The 17,486-nt window shown below is 44.8% G+C and overlaps 1 protein-coding gene across 2 annotated transcripts in view; it reads right to left on the bottom strand.

The window, feature by feature from the left end:
* The window catches only part of SHISA4 (shisa family member 4), a 531,710-nt gene extending 515,691 nt beyond the window's left edge, over window positions 1-16,019 (bottom strand). For both annotated transcript variants that reach the window (XM_078644153.1, XM_078644154.1), the window contains exon 1: window positions 15,879-16,019. In XM_078644153.1, coding sequence (XP_078500279.1) covers window positions 15,879-15,942 — 64 coding nt within the window. In that variant the 5' untranslated portion in view covers window positions 15,943-16,019. The remainder of the gene's footprint in view (window positions 1-15,878) is intronic.
* Window positions 16,020-17,486: the final 1,467 nt, after the last annotated feature.

The raw sequence follows: 17,486 nt of genomic DNA, 5'->3' as shown, positions 1-17,486 counted from the left end.
TGCAAAGCACTTGATCGATGGGGCAACAGGTTGGTGGCATACGCGGGTTTTACGTCTAGCTCAAGAGGGGCAGGCATTCTTATTCACAAGCAATACCCATTTATAATCACCAACCCTTGGACTGATGGCCAGGGCGATAGCTGGCGATGGGAGGGGAATCCCCTCAACATACTCTCGATCTATATCCCTCCTGCGCTGAAAACAGCCACGCTGGCTGACCTGAGTAAACTCCTACTTTATCTTCCGGTCGGCATCCTGGTGTTGGGAGGTGATTTTAACTTTGCGGTGGATGGCCAAGTGGACCGGCATCCCCCTCGAAAAGATTCACATGATACCTCCCCCCGATGGACTTTCTCTTAGCTTTTGGCCTAGTAGACATTTGGTGACATTTTAACACTGGTGCAGAATTTTACCTTTCATTCAGGCGCCCATGGCAGTCAGTCCAGAATTGACCATTTGCTCACACATGCAATCCCACCTAATTTTATAGGGGGCTTTCGGGCCGTAATCAAAGGTCAAGCACTTTCACGGATGGCGGGACACAAGAAGGAACGGATGGCACGATTAGACACCTTAGAGCGGGAGGTTAGGGAGTTGTTGCAAATAGCGGTGATGAGCAGCTCAACCATACTTTAAGTGTTAAACGCCAAGACTATTGCCAGTTAGCGACAGAAACCGCTAGGATGAAACATATCCATAAACTCGCCATAAAATATTGGTTAGGTGACACTACTGGTAAAATGCTTGCATGGATAGAGAGGCGTGAAACCGCACAAAGATGGGTACCCCTTATTGAGACGGATGTGGGTGAACTGGTGGCAGACCCACACCACATTGCTGAGGCCTTCGTCTCCCACTTCACCTCCATATCCTCCTCCACTACCCATACCACCCTACAAGACTCAAGAGACCTCCTGGTCACTATCCCGGTTGCCACCCTCCCCCAGGATGACAATGACTCCTTGGAGGGGGACCTCACAGAGGAGGAACTTGCGACTGACCCAAGCAGTATTAAGTCGGGTTAAGCCATGGGCCCCAATGGGCGCCCAATAGAACTGTTTAAGTGGAATTAGATTGTGTGGGGCCATTGGTAAATTTACCTAATGGAATGAGGTTTGCCATTGTCCTTATAGACTTTCATTCCAAGTGGCCAGAGGTAAGGTTTGTAGAAAACATAACCACCAGTTGCGTTATCGAATTTCTCATGGAGGTGTTTGGTAGGGAATGAAATTCAGAAAAACTGGTACCAGACAATTGTGTGCAATTTGTTTCAAATTAAAGGACACAGTTTCTCCGTACCCATAAGATAAAACGTGTACGCACAGCCTTAAATGATCCACAATGCAACAGTTAGTTGAATGATTTAATCGTTATCTAAAAGAAAGTATACACTTGGCTGTGGTGGGAATGATTCCATTTATGATATCTGTTTGTGAAAGATTGTGGTCATATAGAAACATGCCCCATGCTGTCACAGTAGTATCACCTTCCTTGCTTCTGAGAGGAAGACAACCCACTTCTTTGATTTGACCTTGGTGGTTCAAACTTACATTTTCAAAGCATATGATCATGAATAAGCACGACATGTTTGTTTTGAAGAAAAAGGTCAGTGACATGCAGCATATATCTAAAAGACAATGTGCAAAGGCACATAAAGTTGCACCTTGTAACAGCAAAAAGAAGAGTAAAGGCTTGAGCAAATTCTCTGAACCCATCCAAGGGATAAAAACTAATGCAAGAAGTGTTATAACGCATGATGGCAAATGTTGGAGCATGAAGAGGTTGTCTAAGTGCACCTTGGATAAAAGTGGAAAGATGTCTGGGGAATGCAAAGGTGGTATGGTACATAATTTTGTGGATGTTCCCAGTGATATAGGCAATGGAGTGTTGCTTGATGAGAATCCTCGGGTACATGACGAATGTTCTGAACTGAGTAAAACAATTTCTGAGGAAGCTATGGCTGTAGATTGTTCTGTTGTCTCTGATAGCCCGGAGGTAAGTATTGAGGACACTATAGCCAGTGGGATGAGATTTGCTCCTAGATCTAGAATTCCATCAATGAAAATATGGTTGGAGGGTTAAGTCTTCCTCATTCATTGTGTTTCAAAGGGGGATGCGTTATGTTTGTGTGCTTACTACATTATGTATACACCCTTGTTTTCTTCCCTGCTCCTTCCAACCCGTTTTTTCCTTTCCTCTGTGTTCCCCACCTGCTTACCTATTGGCCACAGGGCTTGTGCCTAGAATGTTGTTGCTCTTTCGTGCGTTACCACAGAAGCCTCCCCTCTGATTCCCTCTCCTCTTTCTCCCCTTTTTGTTTAAAAGGCCAGGTAGAATATGGCCTGGCAGATTAGGACTGGACTGTTCTCATGGAGAGCAGGGTCAAGATGGATTTGCATAAGACTGGGTCCAAACAGGAATGACATGGCGAGAAAACAAATGATGGATTTAAATCCAGTCTGTGACTAGGAGTGAATATTTGATTTGTTCCGCATTCCATTCATCATCTGTTCTTTTTGCATTTGTTGCCCTAAGTGGGAAGGGTATGCCCAGATGAGAGTCCCATGATCGCTATGACACCGGATTCAGGCTAGCCTGGCTGATGAGGGTTGATACACTGAAACCGGTCTCAGGATGCTTGTTTCTGATCCAGGGAGCCCCTGGCTTGGGAATTTGGGATGGACTGTTCTCATGGGGGGCATTGTCAAGACTGATTTGCATTTGGGTGGGTCCAACCTGGAATGGCATGGCGAGCAAAAAACAATGTATTTAACTGTGAGTGGGGGTCAATGTATGATTTGATCAGCATTCTGTCCATCATCTGTTCTTTTTGTTTTTCATATAGGGTGCATTAAATACCTCATACAATACGATATCCCGCAATGGTGTCAACATGTCTCAAGAGTCATATCATGCTGTTAATATTTCTCTTTTTGTTTTGTTCTACACATACTTAATATGTCTATCTGTTTTTGCAGAGTGACAACACATGCCGCTGGATGTCTGTTTTTAGAAATACAGTTGCAGACTGCACCAAGTGCTTAATTTGTGCCTTGGCTAAATACTGAAGATCACCTCTAGCACCTATATTTGGGGGCCAACAGGGGCATACCTTCAGTGGTGGTGTTTGAAACCCCCCCAAATAATGCATTCTTGGCTTAGTAGTTGAGTCTGGGGACCCCGACTCAGTTGAATGCCTGTGTTGCTTTTTTTCCTCATGAACAAGGTATGAAAAAAGTGACCTTTGGTGTAAAACAGCACAGAGAGAGCAAGACAGAAATACAACTGGTGGCTAAATTTCAAAATGTGCAATCATATTACCTATAATCAATACGGGCTTCCCTGATTATCCAAACTGTGTGAGCCTAGGCAAACATTTCATTTCACAGAGCCTCCTTTTTAGGTCGAACCTAGGCAGCGCATGCACTGCTCTGCGAGGAATGCTGTATACAGGTATGGACTTGAAGCGCTGCCCATTTTCCACCCATCTTTTCAATTGGCTCCTTTTACTGTCCTTTCTAAATGGTTGCTTTTGATTCATGAATAGGCTTAGTAGTCCATCCTTAGTACCGCTTTGTCTACATTTGTAACTTCCCATGAGGACTGGCCTTTTTATTTGCGTTGTTACCCGGTCTGTGAGCACTATTTTCTTTAATGATTTTCCCCTATTGCAGGCACAACATGCTTTCCTGAAAGGGTGCCCAGTTTCTCTTTTCTTGTTGTTGCCCTACCTCTGCTTGTGTGTGTTATCTTTACTTCCAGTAGAAGGTTCCTGGAAGAATCCTTAACCAGTGCTTCCTCGATGATACTCATTCTGCACACGCTTTGTGTGGTTATTTTTGACCCTAGATGACAGCGATTCAATATCTAAATTTCATGGCAGAAATATTTCCTCAGAAGTCCTTACACAGGACAGCTGACTAACTTAAAGTCGCACTTACATTCTAGCTCTTAATCCCTCCCTTGGGATCTCCTGTTTTTAATACCAAATACCTCTTTTCGGAAGGTTTTGGTGCACGTACCACATGGCTAATAGGCCGGGACAGATGTAGTGAAATGTGCAACCCACTGTGGTGAGTCACACGTCCTTGTTAACTACACATTGATCTAAGATGTACATGTGTTACAAAAATAATTTCATGTAGGAGGCTAGAAACTGTTTGTTTGATTCATACTGTATATGTATATACTGGATATGAATTTGGTGACAACATGCTTTTTTGTCTCCAATTTAGGTTGTATTGAGTACATACTGAACAGTTAATATTAGATGTTCAGTATTATACTTTTTGATTTATCCTCATGTTTTCATTTTCACGCATTTTCACTTCATTGCTGCAGGGGCTGAACTATCTGACCCTGGCTGGAACATGTTGGTCTAGTGATCTACACATTTGTCTCTAATGTCGGCACTTGTGTTATCAACTCCTCGCTGTTTTTAATCCTGACACCGGGTAGCTGAATAAAGTTACAATATAGCTAACCCTGTAGCCAGTTTTAAACTCTCACTTCACAGCACTGCACTCTTTTTATACACACACACCAAGCTCACATAGGGGTTTAGTACACCCCGCCTGATTCAACAAAACATCCCTGAGCTCCTCCCACGTAGCAAGGGGGTTTTAGCCCACACAAAGACTAGGTCTTTAATGTGAGGAGGCACCCCTATGATGAAGCATGACACCTCTGGTGTGTGAGGGGAACCGTCCTGAAAAGGGAAATCCCCCGCCACGCATGGCAGAGCATATTCAAATAGTTTACTAACCTCCTCCTAATTCGGCCCTGTGGCTCTTTTCTGGTGTGATATTAGATTGGTGGGGCATTAGCTCACGCAGGTCCTTAAGTCTCCTCAAGCCCTCAAATGTAGTGATTGTCCAGCGCAGCGGCTCAGCTGCGGGCTTTACTATGTCTCTATTCTCCTTCTCTCATAAGCTGCTATCCAGCGACTATTAACTATGGCTGAACGTACAGGACTTACATATGACTATGGAGTATTATCAGAAATGCTGACAACACCCAGCATCTTAGAAACACATCTATGGCCACTTCAGATGACTTGCAGAAACGGACTAATCTCAAACGATTATACATAGGACCGACAACACACAGCGCCATTATGACTGAATACCTCCAGGGCAATTGCGCCCCAACGGGACTCATTGTGACTAACTACCCTAGATTGTTCCTAAAAGACTGGTCCCTCAACGCATGGTGGTGCACAAGGGACTGGCTTATTTTAATTATCAGCACGGCCAAGAAAGAAGTTGAGAAGGTTTTGGTTCAAATTCAGACAATGGAGGCAGAGATCAAAGTCATCATTGGTGCAACGATGTTTAAAAAGAATGTGGATGAAACCAACAAAACAACAAAAGATTACAAGGAGAACCTCCTTACCAGTAAAATCACGAAATTCAAGAAGGATTTGGCGAAATTCACAATGGAAAAAGTGTACCCCTACACTGATCCTTCCTACCAACCCCCAGAATTTCACAGGACAGGTAGAAGATATGGGTCCAACTATTCCTCTTACGATAGAGAAGACACCTCAAGTGATTCAGACACAAGCCAAGGAAGCACTAATCAAAGAGCCCAGCACCAGAATCAGAAAAGCTGGCGTGGGTCTCAGGGTGGAGCACTGAACAGCCAGTGATGGCCTCCGAACCCCTGGAGTTACCCCACTTTCCTGTTCTTTGGACAAGGTCAACCAGGCCCACTGATGAACTTCCAACAACACCCACAAGCAGGTTACAACCAGCCTTTTTTAGGGCAGGGCCGAGACTGGTCCAGAGGCCGCCGTCGCCCCCAACAACAAGTACACTGGAACTCCCCGATTACCCAGCAGAACACGGGGATCATGACCAAGACCAACCAACAAGCAGGCCCGAGCAGGGACCCAGCCCGATTGTCAATTTTAGCAAGCGGACGCTCACACCTGAAGTACTCAACCAAGGCCTGGGTTTTGTACCAACAAATGATGGTGAACCCTTCCTAATACAACAAGAGGTACACCAATTTTTCAGAAAAGTGAGACTACACTTTTTCTTCGCAGACAAAGACCCGCAGACTGACACTCAGCAGATAACCAACACGAATTTACGCCTGAAGTCAAAATTCAACACCCCGATTGACATGGTCCCATCTGAGGTAGCAACATTTGAGAAGGCTGTCCTCAAGGATCTGACCACTGGATTATCCACACCACAGAGGACCTTCAAGAACATCTCGAAAAGATAACCAGTAGCACTATGTTCCCTGACCACAGATAAAACTATTACCATCAAAGCTGCCGACAAGGACGGAGCGACTGTAATACTGGACACAGACATCTATAGGGCTGAATGTCTAAGGCAACTCAACAACAACACTGCCTATTGACGACTGAATCATGACCCTACAGAAAGTATCACAGCACCATCTTCATCCTAACCAAGAAAGCACATGTGAATGGCTGGATAACGCAGAAAGAGGCGGAATCCCTCTGTACTAAGGCACCTACAACTCCCTACTTTTATGTATTACCGAAAATACATAAGCCACAGAGGCCTCCACCAGGTAGAGACCTATTATTTCGGGGATAGGGTCCCCCCTCGAGCCACTGTCACAGTTTGTTGACTTCTTTCTCCGCCCACTGGTCAGCCAAATGCCCATGTATCTCAAAGATACAACCGATATGCTGCTCCTGCTGGATGATGTGATCTTTGACCCCCAAACCGACTATCTGGTCGCATTTGACATAGAGTCGCTGTATACTTGTATACCCCAGGGCCAAACCCTGGATACAATTGAACTGCTCCTGACAGAACATCCACCCAACACGATCACACCGATTTTATTCATAATGCTGTGCGCACGAATTGCCATGAAGGAGAACTTTTTCCAGTTCGAGGCAGAGTTATACCTACAATCTTGGGCACTTCAATGGTCAGCACCTTAGCGCCTAGTCTAGCGAACCTTTACATGCATGTGTTCGAAGAAGGTGTTGTCCTGGGAGCCCAGAACCCATTTCTCACACACATACTCCTATGGAAGAGGTATAAAGATGACATTTTTGTTATCTGGCGAGGAGATGATGTCCCCATAAACCACTTTCATAACTGGTTAAACAACAACAATGAACATCTCCGCTTCACCTGTGAGTCTAGTAAAGAGAAATTGTCCTTTTTGGACCTCCTGGTCTATCCAGCAGGGGGCACTCTGGAAACTGAACTTCATCAAATGCCAATGGCCCGCAATGCACTCCTCCTATATAAGAGTTATCACCCTAAGTCATTGCAGGACAATTTACCATATGGACAGTTTTTGCGAGTTCGCCGCAATTGCTCCACAACAGAGAAATACAACACACATGCTGATACACTCAGGAGTAACCTATTGGACAGGCACTACCCTGCAAAACTGGTCAAGAAATCAGGCAAACGGGCACTCAACACCAACCTTGAGGCTCTTCTAGATCAGCCCTCTGCCAAACCAACACCATCTCAACTTGCCTGTGTTAACACCTACAGCTCCATGTTCAATGAAGTTAAAAAATCCATATTAAATAATTGGGACATCTTGAACAAAGGACAATTGACCCTTGAAAAACCTCTTTTTGCATTCAGAAGAGGTCAAAATTTAAAAGAAACTCTAATCCACACAAGACTCTCTGTGCCAGAATTAACAAGACAAAATACACTTTGGAACTTATCTCCTGTCCAAGGGCATTACCCCTGTGGGTCATATACAGTTTGTGCCCAAACTAGTATGACCAAAAGCATTGACATAGGGACCTCCAGACCTTGGGTTTTACAAAAACACACCAATTGTAATAGTGAGTGTGTGGTCTACCTTATCACTTGCCCTTGTGGCTTGAGATATGTTGGTATGGCCATCAGGAAAATACGCACCAGGATTTTAGAACATAAAAGTACCATTAGGTGTGCAAAACAAATGACTAAGATGACTAAACACTTTTTTGACATGAAACATAGCCAAGACTCTTTGAGCTGGATGGTCCTAGACAAACCAAACCTGAATGCCAACACCCCCGATCTCATGACCAAACTCCTCAGACTAGAACAGAGATGGGTGTACAGGTTGGGAACCTCAGAAACGGGCTTCAAAGGTGAGATCCCTCGGTTGGCGCTTTCTTGATCTCCTGATCAAGCCGCCAGGACACTTCCTTAGCAATGCGCACCGCCCAGGTCGCCTGATATACACTGACCAAGGCTACAGTCCAGAATACCCCTCTTCTGGGCGTGCCCCCCAGGCCACCCCGTTCAGTGGATGCTACCATTCCCGCTCCCCCTCCCCTTTTCCATTCTCCTGAGCAACATGCCCTCAGCTCTGCCAACCCGGGGAACACACAGTGTTTGCCCCTCTTTTCAAAACATCATTCTAGACCTCCTGGAAGCGCCAGCTGCTCATATCCCCCAACTGGGCAGTTGCATCATTACCACACCCACCTGGCCATACTTTTTTATTAGGTTCCTCATGGGCACATGCACCAGCTCTGTATGAATTCTTGTACCTAACATTCTTGGCATGTGAAACCACCCCCCACCCACAATGGGCGGGTGCAACTTACCTGCCCACACTATCCCCTGGCAGTTCTAATTCCCTGAGCAACTTCTTTTTCCATGAGCCTCCAGTTCCTGGCATTAGGCGCTGGTGATTGGCTCTACCCTGACAGCATGATCAGGTTTATTTGCCAATGCACAAACGAGGCTTGGTTTACATTTTTGTTACGCCAAGCTCGAATCACAGACCCCGACCGACTGCATCAAACTATAATTCCCATGAGGCTCCCACTTCCGGGAACTACAGTCCACGAGCGACTACAACTCCTATGAGGATCCCACTTCCGGGGACGTGCCTCCTTACTCAGCTGCCCTGAGTTTCTCAATCCAGATTGGCTACTTATACAAGTACCGTACGAGCACCCATCCATCTTCCTGCCCCTGGACGTGCTGACTGGTGAGATACCGCAAACTTGTGATAAGTGCTTCAGCCCCTATGACCCACCGCGACCGGCATCAACGAGGCACTTTGGCCTTGTTTTCCGGTTAGGAGATGCTGTGTATTATTCTGGCTCTGTCCACCTTCCGCCTCTCAGCTTTACGCGGCAGTACTGGTGCGCCCACACACCAGTTTTTGCACCCAGGGCATTCACCACAGCCGCCATCATGCCAGATAGGCGAGACCGTATACTACATTGGTCTTCTCCAACTTCCACCCCGAAGGCACTTATCAGGCGCCTATCGCCACTACTGCCATGACCGCTGGGGACAAATGAAGTTGCACTACATAGGCGCTCATCTCTTAAAACGCCCGCCCACTTATATCAGGCTGCTACTACCGCAGGGTACAACCACAGCAGGCCATTGCCAGCTACATATGCTGCACAACCGAGGCGCTTACATTATACCACCCAGCCTACCTTTTTCAGGCTGCACAACTAAGGTCCCACGCGGCTGACAAGCCACCTGAGTCCCACCACGGACACTAGATGTGCCCGCATCCACGCCATCATGCTTAGATCCATGGCAATGGCACCCGATACTGACAATGGATTCAGCAGACATTTGATACCTTGTGCATACTTTGCCAGCACTCCACCTTACAGCACTACCAGGCAGATACATCACTCCCTGCCTGACAGTGACTGGTCAGCCCTTCCCCTTTTCTTTTTCCTTTCCCCACACAGGTAAATACCATCCCCAGCCCCATCTATCTTACCCTACTTGCCCTGAACCAGGTCCACCACTTGCACGCGCCTGGGGACCCAGACCTGTATACCACTCTATGTTTAGCCTTTGGCACTCGTTTGTGAACCAAGCCATTTTTGGCACTTGCCTAGGACTTTCTACTCACAATTTAAGTCTGGGCGTATAGCTAACACCTGAGACCCTAGGTGACAGCGGTTCAATATCGAAGTTTCGCCGCAGAAATGTTTCCTCAGAAGTCCTTACACAGGTCATCTGATTAACTTAAAGTCACACTTACATTCTAGCTATTAATCCCTCCCTTGGGATCACCTGTTTTTAATACCATATACCTCTTTCAGCAGGTTTTGGTGCACGTACCACATGGCTAATAGGCCAGGACAGACATAGTGAAATGTGCAACCCACTGTGGTGAGCCACACGTCCTTGTTAACTACACATTGATCTAAGATGTACATGTGTTACAAAAATGATTTCATGTAGGAGGCTAGAAACTGTTTGTTTGATTCATACTGTATATGTATATACTGGATATGCATTTGGTGACAACATGTTTTTTTGTCTCTAATTTAGGTTGTATTGAGTACATACTGAACAGTTAATATTAGATGTTCAGCATTATACTTTTTGATTTATCCTCATGTTTTCATTTTCACGCATTTTCACTTCATTGCTGCAGTGGCTGAACTAATTGACCTTGAACAATGCCGAGACACTGTTTAGGTCCTTCTGGTCGAAACATGTTGGTCTAGTGATCTACACATTTGTCTCTAATGTCGGCACTTGTGTTATCAGCTCCACACTGTTTTTAATCCTGATACCAGGTAGCTGAATAAAGTTACAATATAGCTAACCCTGTAGCCAGTTTTAAACTCTCACTTCACAGCACTGCACTCTTTTTATACACACGCCAAGCTCACATAGGGGTTTAGTACACCCCGCATGATTCAACAAAACATCCCTGAGCTCCTCCCTCGTAGAGAGGGGGTTGAAGCCCACACAAAGACTAGGTCGTTCGTTTGAGGCAGCACCCCTATGATGAAGCATGACACCTCTGGTGTGTGCCGGGAACCGTCCTGAAAAGGGAAATTCTCCACCTCGCATGACAGAGCATATTTAAACAGTTTACTAACCTCCTCCTAATTCGGACCCGTGGCTCTTTTCTGGTGTGATGATAGATTGGTGGGGAGTTAGCTCATGCAGGTTCGTAAATCTCCTCAAGCCCTCAAGTGTATTGATGATCTGTGTAAAAGTTAGCATTATCTTGGCCATTTGCAAAATGAAGAACAGCAGTACTTTTTGTCCATGCCAACAGTGAGTGGTGCCAGTGAGGCAACTGGGCTGCCCAACAGTGGCTGTGGGCTGCACTGCCCTAAAAAACTAAAATATTCGGCCGTCTTGTGCATTCCTTTTTAAATATATATCACTTGCTTCACTGTATAAAAAACGACCCCAGCAATAAAAAATAAGGAAAATGAATAGGAAAAAAATGGCCATTTGTGACATCATTTTCATCTGTAATTTTTTGTCACAATGGCCATTTCACAAAAGCAATATACCATTACGTCTGCTAGACCCTTCTGGTTTGGGGGATAAACAGGACTTGTAGGATCTCCAAGAACCCAATGTACCCAGAGGTGCACCATACAATAGTTTTTCATTGTGCACCGGGTATAGACTAATTCATAGGGAGCAGTGGGTATTTGTACATCTCTTTTTGGGTACCTGTACTGGCATATGATTTAAATGGTATTTTTCAAAATGTCTTCTCTCACACACACTGGCTTCCATTTGGAAGTCACAAATGTAGCAAATTCCAATTGGTATTAACACATTTTCTACCATTCTATGCTCCCACATGTGTGCCTATAAAATGATACCTCACTTGTGTGGGTAGGCCTAGTGCCCGAGACAAGAAACGGCCCAAAACGCAACATCACTTTTTCCACTGAAAAGGGACCCTTTTTAGGTCTTAGCTTAGCAGCGCATGCACTGCATGCGCCGTCTCAGCGAGACCTGAAGTAATCTCTATGTGTTGGCAGGCGGCCGGTAGTTTCTCCTGCCACTTGCCATTTGCCGAATGTTGCTATAGCTTTTGCTAGCTTAGTTTTGACTGGCAGGTAGTGTCAAACTGACTTCCGTGTAGTCCGGAAGCAGCAGCCACCAACTACAGTTTTAGTCCGCACTGTTCGTACTCCTTCTTTGTCTCGCACATATCTGCCTGATGTAAGTATGGCAGCGGCGCATGCGCAAGGAGCTGGTGTGCGTGAGGGACGATTTCAAGAAACAGCTAGCTGCATTCCTCGTCTGATCCACATCACCGCCCGATCTTCATTACAGACACCAGCTGCTTCAGTCACAGGTCTTCCTCCTTCTCCCATTAGGCGGCTGCACCCTCCTGGTGGTAACAACAGCCTGCCACCAGCGCTGATGTGTTCCTGGTTTCTCCACATTAGGTGAGTGCATGTAATAATGCTCATGCTGCTTTCACCTTCCGCCTGTCACAGTTTGTCATTTGGCCAGGTGCAGTTTGTTTAAACTTGCCAGTACCGCCCGCTGCTCTTCATGACCTTTTTTTTTTTTTTTACTTGTTTCAGAAAGGGATTCCACTCTGGGCAGGCGGGGTAGGCGAGCCGTGCAGCGGCTTGCTTATTCAGAGTAAGAGACACGCGTGCACTCATTGGCATTCCAAGTTCCATGTGTGCTGTTCCCACTGTCCAGCATCTGCGAGAGGGTGGGGTTACACCCAAGTGTGTCTGGGGGCTTCACTGAGCGGTGTGAGACGGGGGCAAGCGTGGCATCCAGTATACTAAAGGAGTACGACTGTGCCAGGGAAAGCGTGTGCAACCCCTAGCTCTAGTGAGAAACAGATGCAAACATAGATAGAAATGAGGAAGTCGCAGTACTATTCTGTGTGGGTGGAAATGCATAGGCAGTTTAAGAGAGATTACTAACTGCAAACTGATATGTATTGTAGCGATGGAGCAGTGTGTCTCTACTCTCATAACAACTAGGGGCGTTTTCAGTTTATAGCAGCATTCTGGGAAAAAAGTGTATTACCTTTTTTATTGTTATTATTTTGACTCCGGATTTTACAATGTCAAGCAGTATTTCCACAACCAGTAGCAGTAATACTTTCGGATTTAATATTATTGAGTGGTTCTCAATAAAGATGATTTTAGAGCACATTTCTTACCTACTCTTCATAAAATATGTTAAGGAAGGTCTTCTAATTACCGTCACAGCTTGCATTGGTGTTGCTTCTTTTAGCCCAGTTATTGGTTTATTGTATTGACTCATTAACCTCCTTCAGTTTATGTACAGTTCTTTAATTTGTTTTCTTTCGGCCATTGCCAGGTTTTAAAATCTTCTACCGTGATATTGTTCTTCTTTGCAGTGAAACTGTAAAATTGAGTATCGCACACATCGCCTTTCTGCCATACTTACAGATCGCTAAATGTAGTCTTAATTGACTGTTCGATCTGAGTAAAACAACATAAATGAACATAGAAGCTTTTGTTCGCAGTTCAGCAACACCCCCTAGCCTTAAGCTTGAGTATACATACGTCCAAACATTCAAGAACTTGTAATCGCAAAGTAAATTCTTGGTTCACCTCAAAGTTTTTCACTGTTGAGCACCCAAAAATGCAACTCGCTTTTTTTTATGGTCCTCTTCTTTGAGACTTGGAGCTTGTTGATAAAGCATCTTTTCTCCAAGAAACCGTGGAGTAAATAAGCATTGAAAATGCAACAGGTCTCGCCTTTGATTAAGTTAAAGCCATTTGCTTTGCTAATGGTATTGTATAGCAAAGCAAATGGCTTTAACTTAATAAAAGGCGAGACCTATTGCATTTTTAATGCTTGTTTGCAAAGTGGATAGCTGTGAATTTTGAGCCCTAGCTCAGTTGGCACCAAAAGAAACCTATTAAACTTGCAGATTTTTGAAAACTAGACACATGGGGTATCCAAGGTGGGGTAACTTGCCTGGCTCTCACTAGGTAATTTTACCCAGAAATCCTTTCAAATATCAAACTTTGGTAAACATACACATTTTCTTTACATTTTTGTGACTGAAAGTTCTGGAAACAGCAGGGAGCCACATATTTCCTACCACTCTGAGTTCCTACTTGTCCTCCTAAAAGCATGGAATCCCACTTGAGTGGGTAGACCATAAAACCACAACACTAAAAGGCCCTAAAACACTACATGGAGAGATAAGCAATTTGGGTAACTGTGGTTTTTGATGCTGTGCCGCTGTGCCACCTATGCAAACCTTTGAACAACAGACATTTTTGAAAACTAGACAACTAAGGGAGTTCATGGTGGTGGGCCATGCGTGGATCCCAATAGGTTTTGTTCCACACAATGCCCTGAAATCTCAAACTATGCCTGTAATCACACATTTTCCCTACATTTCTATGATGGAAACTTCAGAAATCCACAGGAATACACAAAAATTCTACCACCAAGCATTACCCTACTTGTGTAGAGAAAAACGCTGCACCACTTGTGTAGCTTGGACTTGTGCCGGTAACAGGAACGGATCAAACCGAAGTCAATGGGAGTCCCCTTGCAAATGCAACACCTGCACCACTTTCTTTTGCCACAAAGGCAAAATACCTGGTGTCAGGTGCACTTTCTACCCCCAACCGGAGCATATTTGGGGGAATCTCCCCATTTGGGAGTATTCGCCTACCGCCTACCAGGGAGGCAGAAAGTCACTGTTCCCCCTTCCCCGGAAGAGAAGGGGTTGTGGGTCGATGCCGGAGTAGGCTGCATCCTCCTTTAGATTGGTTTGGCTCCTTTTTGAAATGCTTCGTGTTTAGGGGGCTCTCTGCCCATCAGGGCGCACAATGAGGGAGAATAACCATGCCCACCCCTCTGGACTGAAATTCTATTGGGCTGCGAGGTCAGGAGAGAGCATGGGCCCATGCCAAGGGGGCAGCTCCCCCAAACAGAACCCAGTATAAATGTAGTCCGTTATGTCTAGTGTGCTTTCTGCCCCCCCGCGGGGCCAATTGAGATAACTGCCCCAATCCACCCCACCCCAAGGGGGTCAAAAAGACAGGATTCTTGTTGTGATGGGGGAATGGACAGCCCCAATCCCTAAATATATACATAGTTTTTTTAAATCCCTGGTGTCTTGTGGGCTTTTTGCCCCCTGGGAGGCAGATCGGGGGTAATTACCCCCATCTGCCCCAAAAGAGAGCAGAAAGACTATCTCTCTTGTTGGGGTGGGGGCATGTCTATGCCCTTGGTGGGCAGGCCCCACCCCTAAATGTAATCCCTGGTATCTAGTGCGCTTTCTGTCTGGGGTAATCACCCCCATCTGTCCTTTAACCCGTTCCGTGCTCGGCCAACGGGAGCACTCCCTCCCTGGTGCTGCGAACGACCATTGGCCGTCGCAGCCCGCCCACCCTTTACAACGCCCGCGGCGGAATTACTGCCACGGTTAAGGCGTTAAGGGGGGAGAGTAGAACGATTGTTACCGTAGTGTTTGGGGGAGTGGATGCATGGCAATACCCATAGTATGCCACCTCCATTCCTATATTTTTTGTTTTTTGCTTTTTACACATGATAATAATAATTCTCACTCCACTGTATTACTGTGTTCAGAGGAAGCAAATATAATTATTTGTGTTATGTACCAAGCAACTGCTTACTCGAAATGAAAATTAGGACCATGAATTAATTAATCCCAAGAGTCCCATTGTCCTGTGTGACAGCTTCAGCTAGTCCTGGCCTTTAAATCAGCTGAATGAACTTCACATCCTAGGGCACTTGTTTAATTTTTCATGTTAAAAAAATGGTTGCTCAAAACTCTCAGTATACAAATTGCTGTTGATCAAATAACGAAGACCGTCTGTCTCAAGCTATGTGCCTATAAAAGATAAATAAAACATCTTTACTAGCAAGATGCTATAAAAAAAAAAATATATATATATATATATATATATATATATATATATATATATATATATATATATATATATATATATATATATATAACAGCTGCAGCGCTGAGAATGTATTGGGTGGTAAACAATAATCGCAAATATGCAGGCAGTGATGTCGAGTTCGATAAATAGTAAACTAAATCACGTGCATGTCTGTAGCTATCTGGCGATGACTCCGGGGTGTAACTGACACTCCCATCCCTGCCTGAATCCTTACCAGAGATGAGCAGGACATGAAACAGGGAGCCCGCCAGCAGCAAGGCTGATCCCGGGCTCGACATGTCGCAGCTGCTTTCCGTCTGACACAGGAGAAAAAATCTAGGATCAGTCCTGTTAGTCTGCCACACTGCGCTGTCAGAAGGCATTCGATCGGGAGGTGGCAGCCCACACTCCTCAACACGACTGTACATGGCAAAACAGCCATGATGAAAGGGTGTCTTTCTAGTTCATAAGGAGAAATAGACTCTATCACAGAGGTTGTTTAAAGCCGCAACTAATTACAAAATGTTATTAGACACAAGGAAAACATTGATTGAAAGAAAATATTTAACATTTATATTTTGCAAAACGTTATGTTATTATATAAAGCAGTTCGCATTTTGCGAGAATTTAAATACATGGGACTCATTTTTATTATTATTTTGTACTGTTGGTGGTTTTTTGTAAGGTTTGAGCAGTTTGATAGGAAGGAGGCTCTCTTTCAAGATGGCCGTAGTAATCTCCATCGTACAGCCGATCCTTTGCTAGTCTTTCTATTTTTGTACGAGATTAGGAGGTGCCGGGTGAGGCGAAGCGCTCGTTGTCACAGCAGCGAGTACAACCCGATTTGACATGATGGAACACGTGCAACAGCAGCCTCGTTTTTTTGTCAATATATTATAGGACATCAAATTATTAATCATTCATTGCCACTTTTGGGGGCTTCTAAATGCGCTCTATTCACGACAATGAAAACAAGCATTGAAAGTGCAATAGGTCTCGCATTTGATTGAGTTAGAGCTATTGCCGTTGTAAATGGCAATGTCTTTAACCTATATATAATGGAGTGTATGTTTGTGGTGTGTAGTGGAATCATGTGGGTAGGATTGGATTTGTTGGTTGTGGAGTGGCTTTGTGTAACTGAAATATGTTGCATGGTGTGCTGTGGAATTATGTTTATAGTAGTTATGTGGTGTTGAGTGTACTGGGAATTGTGTGGAGTGGGATTGTGTGTTATGGAGTGTAATTATGTGGAATACAATTTTGTGTTGTGGGGTGGTATGTTGTGGATTTTAATTATGTGGTGTGCTGTTTTGTTGCATGAAGTGGAATTCGGTGCTGTGGATTGGGTATATTTGGTGTGTTGTTTAATTATGTTGAGTCAAATCATGTGGTTTGGTGTCGAATTATGTGGTGTGTTTTGGAAATGTGTGGAGTGGGACTGTGTGGATAATGAACACTAATTTGTCAAACGCAGCACACCACAGAAGCAACCACGTTCAACAATCATGCAGCAAGGTGACCTACGCAAAAGAGCTAGTATTGAAGAACACACACACACAAAAAGCACACATACAACTCAACTACTATAACCCTAGCACACTGATCCTCATTTTATTGGCGTGTGGATACCATAACCATGCAGCAACCCTCAATTCAGGCAGCACAGAGTAGTGCTTCAAAACACAAGGCAGAACAGCTCACAGCCATGCCGCACACAGCTGAAAAACCGTAAGCACAAAAGGACCAGTAATATAACATAATACAATGCATTTCATTATGATTGATTGATTAATAGTTTATATAGTGCTCAAAAGCCCAGAGGCATCTTGGCGCTGCTTTCAGG

The sequence above is a fragment of the Lissotriton helveticus genome, chromosome 5_1 (assembly GCF_964261635.1).
Source record: "Lissotriton helveticus chromosome 5_1, aLisHel1.1, whole genome shotgun sequence".
NCBI classification, from domain to species: Eukaryota; Metazoa; Chordata; class Amphibia; order Caudata; family Salamandridae; genus Lissotriton; species Lissotriton helveticus.
Note: the sequence above shows the minus strand (reverse complement) of the source record. Positions and strands in the feature narration are given on the sequence as shown.